We start from the raw sequence: 16423 nt of genomic DNA on the forward strand, positions 1-16423 counted from the left end.
CAGCGCACTTAATAATGTTTGTGCATGATTAATTTACAGCAATCACGTGAGCGTGGAGTGTAGTCTGTAGAAGAACAAGGAGCCATTCAATTCAACCAATTGGTAATTAAACTGTGTGCTATGTGATATGTACTGCTCTTGTCATGTGATATATGTTTGTTGCTTTGTATGTTTGTTACTATTTTTATTGCAAAATAATGTTTAAGGTTCAGATGTTATTGGCCACTAGAACACGACATCTTATTTATAATATAAATAAGTCTATGATGTATATTAATTATAATATTATCATCATTATTATGCATCATGCATGTAATTGTTAATATGTAATTGTTTATTTCACAGGATGGGACATGTCCATAGATTTACTACAGCCTGATGAACTATCTCTGAATTATATCGTTATATGAATACATTGAAACGAGAAACTGAACTGTATTGAGTTGTATTGTCCTCGTGTGTGAGTTAATACCCAAAAGAACCACAGAGTTATAATGGAATAAGTGATGAAGATCATTTTTTTTACTGCGGAATAAGTTAAACATGCAGCAAAAGGTTCGGATATCCGAGTGTAAATATCAACAACAATTAGCAACAATGCCATACTAATACAACGAAATGTCGGCTTTAGCGTACCATTGCCGAAGCGTACCATTTAGCAGACTGAAGCGTACCTCGCCACAGTGTTATAATATGTTCTGTTCTGTATAATCAGTGCATGTAATGATGATAAATGTCGTACGCGTATTGAAACATTAATTATATGTAAACTGTTTAAAAACTATGTATAAATGAATTTATATATTTATCAGCTCCTGTTGTAAATTACGACGTCATTTATTAATTAATCAAAGAATATTAAAATTCAAGTCTATTTGTATATAGATCTAGAATCTATGCTGTTATTGGATACAAATACTAATGCTGCTGCTGTTTTGAAGTAAACTCGATAAATGAACGAATAACTGAATAAAATAAAAATCATTACAATACTACTTGAATACTATAATAATTTGTATTGAACATCCGTTTTATTTTCATTTCATGTAAAGTACATCTACCTTAGGAACATTTTTGTTTCTCAGGAAGAATTCTAAATTCATAGGAAGATTAAATAACGCGCGTGGAATCAAAATATTTTGATTGGCTGTTATTTCTGGAAGAGCCCTGATTGGCTATAATATTCGCAGGAACTATTAAATCTTCCTTAGGAAGAATTCAAAATTCATAGGAAGATATAATAGCGCGCGTGAAATGTAAAGCGTATTTTGATTGGTTGTTATTTTTAGCAGAACCCTGATTGGCTATAACATTTGTAGTAACAATTAAATCTTCCTTAGGAAGAATTCGAAATTCACAGGAAGAATTAAGATGACGCGGCTAAAAGGGTCATAATTCACGAATTCCTTATTAGAAAGATCAAAATCTTCCTAAGGAAGATTTATATCTTCTTTAGGAAGATTTATATCTTCCTTAGGAAGATTTAATTGTTCCTAGGGAAGATATAAATCTTCCTAAGGAAGATTTCGTGACTTTAGATCCTCATGGTACGTCATAGAAGACTGCATGAAACTTTGACAGTTGGCGGGAACCCCCCCCCCCATTAACTGGAGAGAAGCCGGTAAAAAGATGGCCGTAAACAGTTACCGTTGATTCGCGTTGAGTTCTTTCTTACATACCACATGACCTATCTTTTGTATTAGGAATGCTCTTTAAGAAACGGTATTGTTATGAGGGTCTCTACGCGCAAAAGTTATTGCTTACATTGAATTCGTTAAGGGAATTATTATATTGTGACCTTAAATGCTGTTTTTTCTGAACAATAAACACAATGTTTAAAGTTTAATACGAAAAAAGAAAGCCTATATAGAATGTGAATTAACATGATTCCATCTATGCTAACACAATTAAGTTGTTTCTAACATTGGTTTAATGCTCACAAATAAATGCTGAATATTGTACCTTAGTACATTACCAATCGATTTGATATCTCGACCTACTGAACTCGATTGGTCATTGTCGGCTCGGGTACTACTTCATGTACCTCGGGTCCTCTTGAGTATACTTAAATATAGCCTGGGTACGGAAATATACTACCAAGTACCCGGTCATTTTATACTGTACCCGAGTTTCATTCCCCCCCCCCCCCTCCCCAAATCCGATGTCGTAAAACGCGCTTAGGAATACTAAACAAATTTCTCTTTAAACAAAACCTGCCTCAACATGCTTTTTGAGTGGGAGTTTCGATGGTATATAGGCCATTTTACAGAATATTGACACAACTATGAACATAATTAATTTGAAAAAGAGAGCCGACAACAACACATTTAGCGTTGGAATTCCCGGATTCGTTTCAGTATATTTTCCGTACCCGGGATACATTTAAGTATACATTTAAGTGTTACCCGAGCCGATAATGACTAATCAAGGCCTACTTGAGGGATAAAATGCCTCTATTGTGAGAGGGAGGACTTATCTCTCGCGGAAGTTTATTGAGTTTCGATGTCTGCTATATAACATACAGTGTACTATAACATTTTGGTGTGCGTAATGTGGATGGGGTAGAACGTTTCAGCGTACAATACTTCAGTGTTATGATTTAATTATGCCAGATGTTTCAAATATTCAACTATATTCATTCAGAAATGGACACATAATGAGCATATCATGTTAAATGGACTATTTTTGAACGGAGCGTATACAGAAAACAAATCAATAAACACTTTTTGAATTATACGTGTTGTGGAAGAGAATGTTCATGCATGATTGTAATAGTCGACTATTTGCTGCGTCTTAATCACGTGGATTTTTTGCGCAGCAAACGTCATTCAAAATCTGCTCAAGGCTATTAATAGACACGGGAACATAAAACTACTGCTGATCAACAAGTATAGTGGGCTATCGAGAATCCAATACACTATCATGCGTCTGTTGCGTAACCTCGTTGATAGTGCGTGCTAGTACAGCGGGGTTAAATTTGATGTATCTGGGAAACGTTCTTCTGTTCTCAACAGGTAGCGGCGATCACTCCTGTATTCTCTTTTGCAAGGATGATAAAGACGCAATAGTATCAGGTTAAGTTTGTTTATATTCTTAGTTCTCAATTTATAAAACGTTGAACAAAAGGTCACCAATAACTACAGGTAAACCATAGAAAACCTCCAAATTGCTTTTGAATCGCTAAAACCGAATATAAAAAACAACAACTAAATATAACAAGAAATATATTTCAAAAAAGGAATTCGGCGTAAATGCTGACTATGACATAACGTTTCAAATTGACGTTTCTAAATAATTAAAGTGAAAACACAACTTTAACTATTGTGTTGTTTAACTTGTAAGTCGCATAATCACCGCATGAAATGTGTGTTATTTTGTCAAATCACACATGAGTGTAAGTAGATGAAAATTATACTGCTGGAGTTCACATCATATGTGTCCTCACATGGCTTATTATGAGTTTAATTCTTCTTTATTTCTTCGAAATATATCGTATGTTAATATTTGATTAACACGCAGGTTTCTTTCGACAAATTTAAATCACACATCCCACTGCGTCATGCGAAAATGGGTATTATGGCATTTCGTTCAGCGTAGCTAAAGCCCAACCTATGCATTAGAAGTCAGGGTAATACATGCTACATTGTAATGTTCGTTATGCTTAGTTAGTTTAAAGTTTAAACCTTTTTTTATCGATTGCATCGAAAGCTGTAGTTTCATTGAAATGCTATAGAGCCCGTTCGCTAGGTAAAATCATTACTTGGTGTCTTTATGGGTGATCTAATGAACGCTAACACAATAGGGACCAAACCCGTGACCTCCCGTTGCTACGCGGTCACCATATCCACTACGCCACGGCGACTGTTGTTATGACTCATTACAGGAATATTCAAAGAAGATGATGGAACATCCTTTGCCCCGGTGTTCTAGATGTTCTGTATTTCGTTGTGGATACATTCCTTCGTGCAATCAGCCCGTTTATGCCATATCTTACCGAGGAACTGTATCAGCGCCTGGGAAAAACAGTACCAGTGCAAGCAGTGTGTGTCTAATGCAATATCCGGACCCCTTAAAGGTAGTACAAGATTTGTGACGTACGTTTATGATTGTACATATTCCGTCTTATGTGAGCCTTGTACTGGGAAAACTGGGCTTAATGCGCTTGCGTCAAATGTCATCCAATATTCGTCCGTGAAGTCCTAACAGGCTTATCAGGGACCACGCTTTCCGCTTTTATGGTACTTTTGTTTGGAAAAGTCCCGTTTAAGCAGAAACTTTCGTCCCTAATAAGCCTCTGGGATGACACTTAACGCACATACATTAGATCCATTTTCCCAGAACGAGGCTCATATAAGAAAGGGAATATGAATGTTCCCGTGAGTTTGACTTGGTTTTAAAATTTAAAAAGTATCTTTTCTTGCTTAATGTAAAGTAAAGGTCATAGCAGCAAATGACTTTTTGCATCAGGGTCTGCACTGCAATTTGCCACTGTAGCTCATTGCTACAAATAAGAACATTTTGCTCAAGAAATTTCCATTTGGCTTTAAATTGTTTTTCATTAAACACCGTAATACTGATAACATGTGAAGAATTTATGTGTTCTACCGTAAATTTGGCTAAAGAAAATGTTGAGCCAGGGGTATTTATACAAGTTTGATTTATACAATGATATGAGTCCTGACTTCATATTAATGTATTGTTGAATGTAGAATAAATATATTCTATATGAAGTTTGAAATAAGCATATGTTTTCACTAAAACAATCAGTACAGAATAATGTATTAATCGTGGCAATTATGAAACTACATTTGACATTATTTGGTCACTGTGTATTAACCTCATTCATGTAACATAATCACGAAAATGTTTTGTTTTTACTTCAAACGCATGCTGGTACTGTATTTGTATGTTAATGACGATGACGATGAGCTTTACGGGCTTAAGTCCAAATGAATTCGTCTTTTCTGTCGTGCCGGATTAACATTTTGTGTCAAAAAATATTGAAACCACCTGTTGGGAGTTTGGTCCAACTTAAAGTTCATGTGTTTGGGTGACAGTTTACTCTTTTTTTATTAATGTGTTTCATTAAAACTTATGGCCGTTATAGAGTTGTATAGTTCTCTTTAAACTAGTATGGATACATGAAAAACTTTGTTCGCCGTGACGGCAGATGAGATGACATTTTTTATCCTAAGGAAAACAATAATATGATAATCGCCCCATTGTTGCAAAACGTACCATGTGAAATTATAATTTAATGGCACATGGTACCTTTTTGCACCAATCGGGCAATATACAGAATATGAAAATATGTGCAAGAAGTGTAAGACTTACAAATGCTTTACTGGAGTGATCATACTTATTTACCAGTTCATCATATAACATGACTGATTTTGTTGGAATGGTACCTTTTATTTCAGTACAACTGTTATAATGAAGATCTCGAATCTACCATGGTGCGTGTACAACTTACATGTAATGGAGCACTATCTTTAATGAAGACGTTTGAGAAGTCCCCCAAAAGAACTGAAGGTAACATAGACAACATTGAAAATATTAATGTTTAACTTGTTATTTGTGTTGTTTTTTCGCACTGCTTATAGTATTGTTAAAATGTATAAGAAATGTTTTTTATTTATAATATGTTAATCTCGATTGATTTTAAAAACAAGATCAAAGTTTCAAACACGGTATCCACAATTTCTTAACAACCCAACTAGGCGCTTATGTCAGGAATATGAATGTTACTTCAATGCTATGAGAATCGTACTCGATTTGGTCTTATGCAAATTATCATTTTTAAAATCCAATCATTAATGAATCCATTTTAGCTAAAGCTGCTTGTTTTTATTTGTTTGACTTTCATTGTAAATAAAGGCGCCGGAGAGTGATCAGTTAAAAGATTCCTTGGCTGTGTTTGGTTCCCAGTTGAAATGCCAAAGTATAACGTTCGTAAACAGGGACCAGGCTCTCTCTGGCTGCATACGCAAGGGTATCGCTCCAGACCTTGACGTCTACATTAAAGTTTAGGTAACCGGTTTGACCGTTAATACGCAAATACAGAGTTTCCTGATAATCAGGTTTATTAGCAAAACAAATGATGTAGCTCAGAGTTAGGATGTTACAAATGAGGTTTTTCGAATGCTAATATTTAAAGGGATCTGTTTAAAAGATTGTTTAATTGACATTTTAATGTTCCAAAAACGAAGTAGTAAGGCTTTATAAATGAGAGAAAGATCAAAGCGGATCTAGTTAAGTTAATAATGATCATATGAACTTATGTATCTCATATTGACATTATTTTTCCTTAAGGCTTTTGCAAAGGTTCAAGTTATGATAAAGAACTTAGAAGAAAAGCACCATAACCTGATGGACAAGATAGTACAACTGGCGAAGAAAGGGAAAAAGAAACATAACGATGTTGATGACAAGGTATTTTTTTCTTTATATACAAAAGCTATCAAGATAAAACGTTGTATTCTTTCCGGATATTTTGCATACTATTTAAAATTATGGATTAAATATGTTCTCATTCAGATTAACGTCCTTGATGAAAAGGCACGGCTCGTAAAGGAACAGATAGACATTTTGCGGCAAGTGCAAAGGAACATTACAAGAGGACCAGTTTAATACATGTCAAACATTATTAATATATAACAATATTTGACGCGTCAAACATAGCATTCTTAAAAATTGCCATATGTTCGCAATTTAAGGAAATATTATCAGAGAAATGGTAATGCGCAAGTTGTAAAGAAATAAAAATGAACTTTTGATAATAAAAGATCAATACTGTTGAAAGCTTTATTAATGTTTTATATTAATCAGTGTGCACAATTTTTCTGTTAAGGTCATTTTTTCTTTTGTTTTACGGGAATGCCAGCCGTTCATTTCGACAAAACATGTAAATAAGTTACTTTGATGAATTTTATTTTTATTTCACCCGCCGACCTGGTTTGTTATTCCAAGATGATTTAAATGTATTTAAAAAAAATGCAAAAGTTAAAAATCCACCATTGCAAATAAAAACCCAAATAAGGAAGAAAATAACATTGTTCTTATGTATTATTGAAAAATCTTGTCCAAAGATACTTGAAAGTTGTTTTTATGTCTAAACAACGATTGATCGTTTATAAATAAATTACACAAGTAAAAGACAGTCTGCTAACCAACTAGACAAGATTGCAGAAATAACACATTCCGGATTCTTACCAAAACTAGCAAGTAAAAACATGGTTTGATATATGTGTCAGTGTATCTGTTAATAATCAGATTATTATGCATATTCTGCTTGTATATGTGTGTAACAAATCATTGGGTTATTTCATGTACAAAGGTTAAACATATATAAAATACAAAACCACTAAACTGGACTTTAATAATGCAAATATATAATATTTTTAATGCACACAATTGGGTAACCAACATTTAAGTGATACATTTTAAAAATTAACTAAGCCACGCGACAGGACAAATAGATAGTTCAAAACAGACAACAGACATAACAAAGTGTATGCATGTTCTTTCTCTCTAATCACCGTCCAAAAACAGATTGCTACAATACAAATTACCATTTATTATATAACCATTCCATGTCAAAACCATCGTTCGTGTCATAATTGTTGAGTGGACAATTCCAAGTAGAACGTCTTTGTGTTTGAACGGTGGTTATGGCAGCTAAAAACAGTTTGAAAAGAAATATAGAATAAAATAGCAATGATACAGGTTTTGTCGAAGCATGTCTCATAAACATTTATAAATCCATCCGCTATAAGAGTTAAAACGATTTTGTGTTATGAAATACAATAAAAACATTAAGATATTCTAATACAAGGATATACATCAACGGTTCTCCTATAAATATGAGGTCGATATACATCGGTAGATTACTGATAACGTCTAATTATTTGGACTAACATCAACGGTTGACCTTCAATACAAATAAAAACAAAACGCTTAAATATACAGCCCTACTTAAACTAGACGTACTACATTACAATGCAATGAAATATTTCTTTAATGGCATACATGCTCGCCTATGGAATTGAAGCGATTGTATTAATCCTGAGCCTTACATAATAAACAAAAGAACGAGAGAAATAAACAATACATACACACGAGTTTATTAATATTTATCTACTGAGCTTTTTAGTACTTTCACCACTTTATGTACTCGTCCATTGGCAAATGTTGTTTTCGATTTTCATATATATATATATATATATATATATATATATATATATATATATATATATATATATATATATATATATATATATATATATATATATATATATAAGCGTTACATAAATCTGGTTAGATTGTTACAAACGCCTGTATTTTATCATTAAAGACTATCGAGCAGTATTCCAGACTCTTTAAGCACACACATGTAGGGTACGGCTGACAGCGAATCTGCTCTTGGAGTTTGGAGGTAGAGAAAGTACGGCGCGTATAAGTCTCGTTTACTTTTAGTTTCGGATATGAACATCTTGGTACACCGGCGATATTGTGGACGCGACTTTTTTCAATGGAAGAGATAGTGACTCTTTCCGTAGCCGAGCTGTGTCTATGGATACTTAAAAAAGAACGTAGGCCGTAAACTAAAACACGGAACACGAAATAAAGGAAAATGGACAGTATTATCATGCTTAATGTTTAATTTAACGATCCACACACAATGGTTTTTCAATAAACTTAAAAAAATGCTTTTTCCGTATTTAAAGTGAAATATAAGTTATCTTTAAACGAGAATTCACCATTTTAAACTGTGAAAATCTCAGAAAATTATCGATTAAGTTCACGGTACCTTTTGACTTTGTGACGTTATCGTTCCCGCGCAATTCACAAATTTGATCCTTTGAATAATTAAATAATTTGTTGGAAAAAGGCATAAACATTAAAACAAAAAAAAATGTCGGTTTTCTGTAGTAAATCGATATCTTTAAATCATCATGATCATTCAAAATAATTACGAAAAATAAACTCTGTATTCTCCTTTAACAAAGACGGCCTAATTCGGTTAAACTACGAACCGGGTCATGTCATCTGGCATATTTGTGAAGTTTCACATAGTAGAGACACATCTATGGAGTGTTTCAAGCAAACCTTAACCATCAAGTACTACGGTTATTAAGCTCGAATTATTCGATGAATAGTTGACCTTTAAACTTATATGCGTTGTATGTCAGCTGAAATTGATTCACCAAATGCACCAATTCAGCAAACATCTTGGACAAATAATATATGCGTGAAATTGCATATTTAATAATGTATACATCAAACGTATACAAGTCAGCTCGATGATTATCGTTCATGCACACTGTGTGTACTTAATTATTCATTATTTTCAACCATGCATGCACTCATTCAGAGTCAGTTAAAAGTTATTTATGACATTAAAACTTTTGCGTGTAAAACTGTTAGGTTGTTTTATACACGTGTAGTGTGTCACTGTCACAGAGACCCACCAGCAGAATTCCCTTTTCGGTGCTGTAGCACACACATTCAGGAATACCGCTGACAGCAAATCTTGCCAGTATCTCTTTGCCTTCCGAATCAAGTTGCACAACTTCCCGAGATCCACGACAGCAGACAAGCACCTGACCATTGGCTGTAACATGTACTCCATCAGGTCTGCTAAGTTGGATTTCACCGGAAGGGGGTTGAAGAGTTTCAGCTTTCTTCAATGTGAGGCACCAGTTTCCGTTGGTTGTCACGTATACAGTCTTTCCATCTGGGCTTACGGCACATTTACTAGCTGTATAGAGAACGTGCTGTATATAGAGATACTAAAGACTAAAGAGTTCATAACCTTACTAAGAATGAATGAAAAAAGAAATGTTTAGATAAAATGCATATAATACTCTAATGTATATATTGATATTGATATCCATATTTGTCTTTTCAAATTGTTCTTTACAAACACAATCCAATACATGGAAACATATTTTAACAATTATAATATCACTGGCATTGGCATTAGAGTTTTTTTTATGAAATTGTACACATTTATCAAAGCGCTTGATGGTTTCAGCAAAGGTTTTCAAAAGTTACTTTGCTGCATAATTCAATACAAAACAATTCACACAAAATCCATTGGTTTGGCCAATTTTATGCCGGATGAATGCTTTTTAACATGCTACATGCAGAGGTCCGCTATGTGCTGCTACATGCCAAATATAGCGCCTCTTACCCTTTTTGTTTAAAGAAAGATTTTAAAAAGTTTCTCCAGTTTTAATTCTATATAAGTAAAGTGACCGCTTTAGCCTAGCCAGTTTAGTAGACATCATGGTCATGATTTGAACACACTTTTTAAAGAGCCACTTTACAACGTAACACGGTAAATTTTAAAACCCTGACGCTTGTGGTTTCAGAGATTAACAAATAAATTTAGCTTGTACACGTGTTTATAATATTCTTAGCAGCTTTTGTGAAATTTTCAGAATCATTATAGAAAACAGCATATATATTATAAGATCATAAGATTCTTAGCAAGTTTCATCATGGTTGGACAAATAACATGACTTTTTGAGTGTTCACAAGTTTGGTATGTAGCCATGTAAATAGAACTGACTAGCCTCCGTATGCTCATATTTTATGTTTAATTAAAAAACCTGGACGATCAAACTATTGACCCCAGTGGCCAATTGAACAAACTTGGTATATTACCATAATAAAGTGTTAACTCTCTCTCCCCCCCCCCACCGTCCCTCCCTTCCTCACTCTCACTCTCTCTCTCTCTCTCTAGCCAATTTTATCCCCAGGGACATGATTTTTATAAAAAATGGTACAGTAGCATGAAGTTCCGTTATAATTTTCCAAGCGGTTTAGGGGGTGATGTTATTCATATGAAAAGCTTACGCACAAGCATAAAGGACAAAACGCGCTCTACATAGATCCCAATAAGCACTTTGTGAAAAGTTTAGCACAAATCATATCTTATTACATACCATTTTCAACGTAGATTTTACTTTTCTTGTTTCGTCCGGCAATATCAAAGTGGTAGATTTTTCGGATATTTGCGACAAATATATCGTCGTTGTGGTACCCAATACCGTAGCAGGCGCCTTGAAATTTGATTATTCTTTCCACTGTGATGCGTTGGTTGTTTACTCGAATAAATTGGATAACACCATTATCAAATATGACAGCCACGCTACGTGCACTTACATTGCACATTTGGATTGGTCTGCTCCGGAATTTGTGGCGTGACAAAACTTTTAAGGAAGAACTTAACAATTTAGCGTTATAGTTTGAACAGTCAGCTATTATAAATTGGTTGCATGTCAATTCACATATGCCAATTATCGTTGCTGTAGGGTACTCATCGGGGTCTGGATGATCGCTAATATCATGCGTGGTGAAATCTGATACTTTAATGACTTGATTAGGGTTGTTTTTGTATGTCTGAATTTTTCCAAGACTACCTAATTCATAAAGTAATTGCAACATCGAGGCCTCAGGTTGAAACCTGAAGTTAATCCCTCTATTGTCATTTCGTTCATATAAAGCATCTGTTTCGTTGGTCAGTTCATCATATTTTCTACATAGTATGAACGCTAATTGTTCACTGTCCTGTTGCATACTTTGAAGACCTTTATGGAGTCGTTTATATCTTTTATGAAGCTCTGTATGAAGTTGGATTTCATTTGTGCAGGTTCTGTTGATAGATGTAAACTTTGTTTTAAGTTCCGACGTAGAACACTGGCACAGTCTCTCAACTGCATTTGTCATTTTCTTTTGGAAAGTCGCAATTTCTGCAAGTGTTTCATCATAACTGGATTGTAGAGTTTCCAGTTGCTTTTCCATATCAATGTGTTGTGAGTCAATCTTCTCACATCTAGCGAGAATGTTTTCAGAGAGTTCATGAAAGTCCTCTTCTGTGTGACTTACTTTTGACGCATCTTCTATACGAACTACTTGTTGGCAAATTCTGTACATGGTTATCAGAGGAGGTAATATTATTAAAAGATAAATATAACTACATCAATAAATATGTTTCCTCATACATAGAATTCAAAGTCGATATTAAAGTTATGTAGCATATTTATGTTTAATAAGATGGGCGTGTTACATTTAGTTTGTCGGTTGATGACAAAAGTACATGTAGGTATGTGCACCACCCATCTAACCGGAATGAGTAACAATTAAAAGTTATGAAATGCCTCCGTCGATAAGCAATAGTGTACATTAGCATAATTGAATAAAATAGAACACTTACCTATGATCAGAGTGTAAACAATAGATGCAGCACAATTTTCTGTGGTCCTTACAAAACATCTTTATCTTTTCTTCGGGATGTTGTTCGCACTGTGTAATGTAACCTAACGTGACTTCTACAATTGGCCACTCGGATCTATCTGCCCTCCCTAAAACTACGTGCTTCTTAAAAAGTTGACTGTGTAGATCGATGCAATTTTCACAATAGTAGCGTAGACAACCTTTACAGAAATATTGAGCCTCAATTGACAAACCACTGTCGTCGCACCAAACACAAAGACAATCAGGCACACAGTCCGACGCTAACTGGACTTGCGTTTGTATTTGATCCGCCATGTTTCACATAAATCCAAGATTTTCAACAATTTTCATTACCTCTTAAATTTTTTGTGAACAAATGATATTAGGATTTAAAACTTTTATATCTTCACTATTATTCACAAAGTTGTACATAGCATATGGATTCTGCTCACACGAAAACTATAACACAATGGCTATAGAACGGTTTACTATAAAATTTAAATACCCTTGTCGTGAACGAGATATCTTATTACAATAAAATATACTCTATGGTTGGTATACCTCGACAATAATTAACCCGATACTCTCGCAATCGCTGTAAGCTTAGATAACACGATTGTATTGTGTCCTTTATGCATAACCGGTTTTGTTTGGCTGTTCAGTGTTGGCTGAATGCAAATAGACTAAACAGTTGAAATCAGACCCATGTCTCTCAGTCGCGCCGTATTTTTGCAGGCGGAAAACTGCCCAGATGTCGGCACACACGCCGATGTTACCTTTTTTCCTGATTGGCTGGACCTTTATGTAAGTCCATATGAAGAAAATAGTTCCAAACGTATATATGCCCGTGGTTTATTTATTGATCAGATGGAGTAAATTGTTTCATTACTGTTTTATACACCGATTTAAATTAAAAGATAATATATTAAAATAGTCGGTAAGCATTTGACAATTATAATTGAAGTGAACGTTCGCGGATGCCGACATCGACCTTAATTTAAGCGTTGGGCGCACCAGATAACGTTTACTTTAGCTGATATATTTCGCGGCTTGACATGAGTCTGCGTAGCGCAATATAGCGCATTCGTTAACACTCACAGAGGGCATCCCGTCGACGACAGATTTTCTTTGTTCAACTTGTTTTTTTTTTACGATTTAAATTATTTAAGACTATTAAAACATTCTCGATTTGTTAGCTATCATAACAATGCAATTGAAAAAAGGAGAACATATGTGAACAATTCTCTTTTGAACGTGGAACGGAACGCAATACTGATTAAATAATCGTCGCTCAACAACTTGTTTAAATCAAAGCGCTGAAGGCACTGTAGGTGTTCGCTGTTGTATAAGTTTAGAAGCAACTCAGTTTAAAAAATTATGTTATAGCTTTATATATTGCCAGTTTTAAATGAACACGACCCATTCAAATTTATAAAGAGTGTGTCTTAAAGCACAGGTCCAGATGTTTTTTTTAATCATTAATAAAAAATATAATTTAAGCTTCATTTTGGGAAAACAGGGCTTAATGCATATGCATTAATTTTCATCCCAGTACCAGAGACTCTTTTAACGAAAAACATTATAAAATCAGAAATGTCGTCCTTGATTAGCTTGTGCGCATTGCACAGGCTAATCAGTGTACACAGGCTAATCCTATTTGACATGCATTAAGCCCCGTTTTCCCTGAAATCAGCCAATATGTACAGATTTCAATGATAAACACTAGACTGGCTAATGTCGTCTTACAGGCTGTTAGACACTATTAGTCATATACACCCACCGCCTGCAGTGAACAGGCAAATGTGGTGGTTATCTTTCCTAGCAGACGCTTTTAGCATAAATTTGTCGTCTGCTAATTTTACTGAAACAGGCAGTGGTTGTCTTTCCATAGCGTAGTTAAGAAATTCAGCGCATACTGATTTGCAAAATTTGCTCTTTAACTTTAGTGCGAGCTAACGCTTACACTTAAAATGCCATCTTTCCAATGAATATGTTTCTAACATTTTAAGCATCTTTTTTTAATCAGGCGAATCTCGACGTATTTGATGTTGCATACCTTTTCAATCTATTTATTTATGGAGTACTATAAATAGTTTTAACATAAAAATAATTTTCTTGTTTCTTGCAGAAGAATGGCGAGTTTGTGTAGGTCTTTAATATCGTTAAACTATGTGACGGCAAACGCAATTTGGGGTCGAATTAATGTGTTTTGATATAACTCTGTAAATTATGTTGCATATTATTTGAAATTATTTGAATAATTTGAAAAAGGATAAACTTTCAAAACGTGTTCTCCAAAATACAGCGTTCATGTAATATTTTGCGTAAGTACCGTAAGTACCGTGACCGGTAAATAAAAGAAAAACAACACAACAACAACAACGATTTGTTCCTTCCTGTTTTAATGAAAATGAAGCGATGGTAACAGTATTATGAGCAGTAACAAACAAAACAAGCTAAAAGGTATAACTTTGACCTTAGCTTCCGAATGAAAAATACGTTCAGTCTCGTACAAAATAATGATGTAATGATTACTTTAATTACCACACTTACCATGTCTCAAAGGAGCCGGTAATTGTTACGAGAAATATTACCTTCATCTTTTCAATAAACAAACAACGGACAGATCTGTAGTTAACAATTTTTTCTTGAAATTTAAATAAGAGCAGAAAATAACGTCCAGAAGCTGCTGTGGTTAACTCCCCTGTGACACGAACATGGAAAAACTTGCTCGTCTTTAAAATATATTTATGTGAGTGAATAGTGATAATTCGGTGATTTTGGAAGGATACGTCGATTTGGAAAACACTTGGTAACCTTTTTGAACATTTAAATCTACTTATATACAAAGACAATAATCAGAAATATGGCTTTTAATATGTCGTTCGAAGTGTAATCTGTGTCAGGGGTGGGCGACGCCATTTCTATTCATGTAAAGTCGTATACGTGATCAGTAAAAGCACGAGGATATATGTATACAAAAGGAGATTAAGTGAATGTACACAGACTATCGCCAATTACGGTGACTATACTGCGCAAAATAGATATGGCAAACGTCGAACAACCAGTTAATCAACTCGACTCAACAGAAATCGAAGATGCGAATAAGAAACGAAAAGCAGCGAGTGTAAGCAGCGTGAGTGAAGCTGACACGAGTGTAGTAGTAGGCGAAACAAAACAAAAGAATTCGAAGCAGCGTAGAAAGAAATCAAAAATAAATCCAGTTAAGGAGGTTAAAGATACCAGTGAACAGAGTGATACAGAGGTAGAAGATGAAAGTAATTGGATGAGAAAAGAATTGGCGGAAATCAACAAAAAACTCAGTAATATGCTGACCAAGAATGATAGTGGGCTAAAAATCATGATGAGAGAACTAATTAAAGAGATGAAGGATGAACTGTTAAAATCAGTGATGCACAAAATTGAAACACTTGAGGGCACCATTTTTGAAAAACAGCAAGTAAACGACAAGCTCGCAAATGACGTTAAAAGACTAGAAGAAAAATTAAATAACGAAAAAGAAGAGAAACAGCAATTAAAAATGGAAATGACAAAACAACAATCAATACATGATGAAAAATTAAACGAACTCAAGCAATACAGCAGACGTAACAACATACGGCTATCTGGCTGTGTAGATAAAGAAAGAGAAACAGCTGAAGAATCTGTGAACATAGTATTGAAAACACTTAATGCAAAAATGCCGACAATCAAACTAGTCAAGGAAGACATTGACATAGCACACAGAGTGGGAAAGTTTGAACAAAATAAACACCGACAAATTATTGTAAAACTGCAATCCCGGATGAAGAAGACCCAAATAATGCGCGAAAAAAAGAACCTTAAAGGCGAGAAGCTGTATATAAATGAAGACCTGACAAGACTTAACCAAGAGGTGTTTCGAAGTGTACGACTGAAGAGGAAAGACCTCATACAATCGACATTGACCAATGAAGGCAGCATAAAATATAGAGACTATCACGACCACGTGCACACACTACACTTCAGTAACTTTAAATACTGGTTGGAGTTACCATGGCCATAGAAGTCCACAGAGTAGTTTAATACTATGTACAATTATATATATTTCTCTAGTTAAGAAATAGAATGCCTGTTTTTTTTCTCCAGTATACACTCATGTGAGTTAAAAGCGTATTACATCAAGTTGTTTATAAAATGA

At 34.5% G+C, this 16423-nt stretch overlaps 1 protein-coding gene across 1 annotated transcript; it reads right to left on the minus strand.

The window, feature by feature from the left end:
• Positions 1-9241: 9241 nt before the first annotated feature.
• Positions 9242-11644, minus strand: LOC127840086 (uncharacterized). Its single transcript, XM_052368486.1, has 2 exons — positions 10953-11644; positions 9242-9760 (listed from the first exon to the last, which is right to left on the minus strand). The coding sequence occupies exons 1-2, from the start codon at positions 11584-11586 to the stop codon at positions 9423-9425; spliced, it is 972 nt and encodes a 323-aa protein (XP_052224446.1). The 5' UTR covers positions 11587-11644; the 3' UTR covers positions 9242-9422.
• Positions 11645-16423: the final 4779 nt, after the last annotated feature.

This window comes from Dreissena polymorpha, chromosome 7 (assembly GCF_020536995.1).
Source record: "Dreissena polymorpha isolate Duluth1 chromosome 7, UMN_Dpol_1.0, whole genome shotgun sequence".
NCBI lineage: Eukaryota > Metazoa > Mollusca > Bivalvia > Myida > Dreissenidae > Dreissena > Dreissena polymorpha.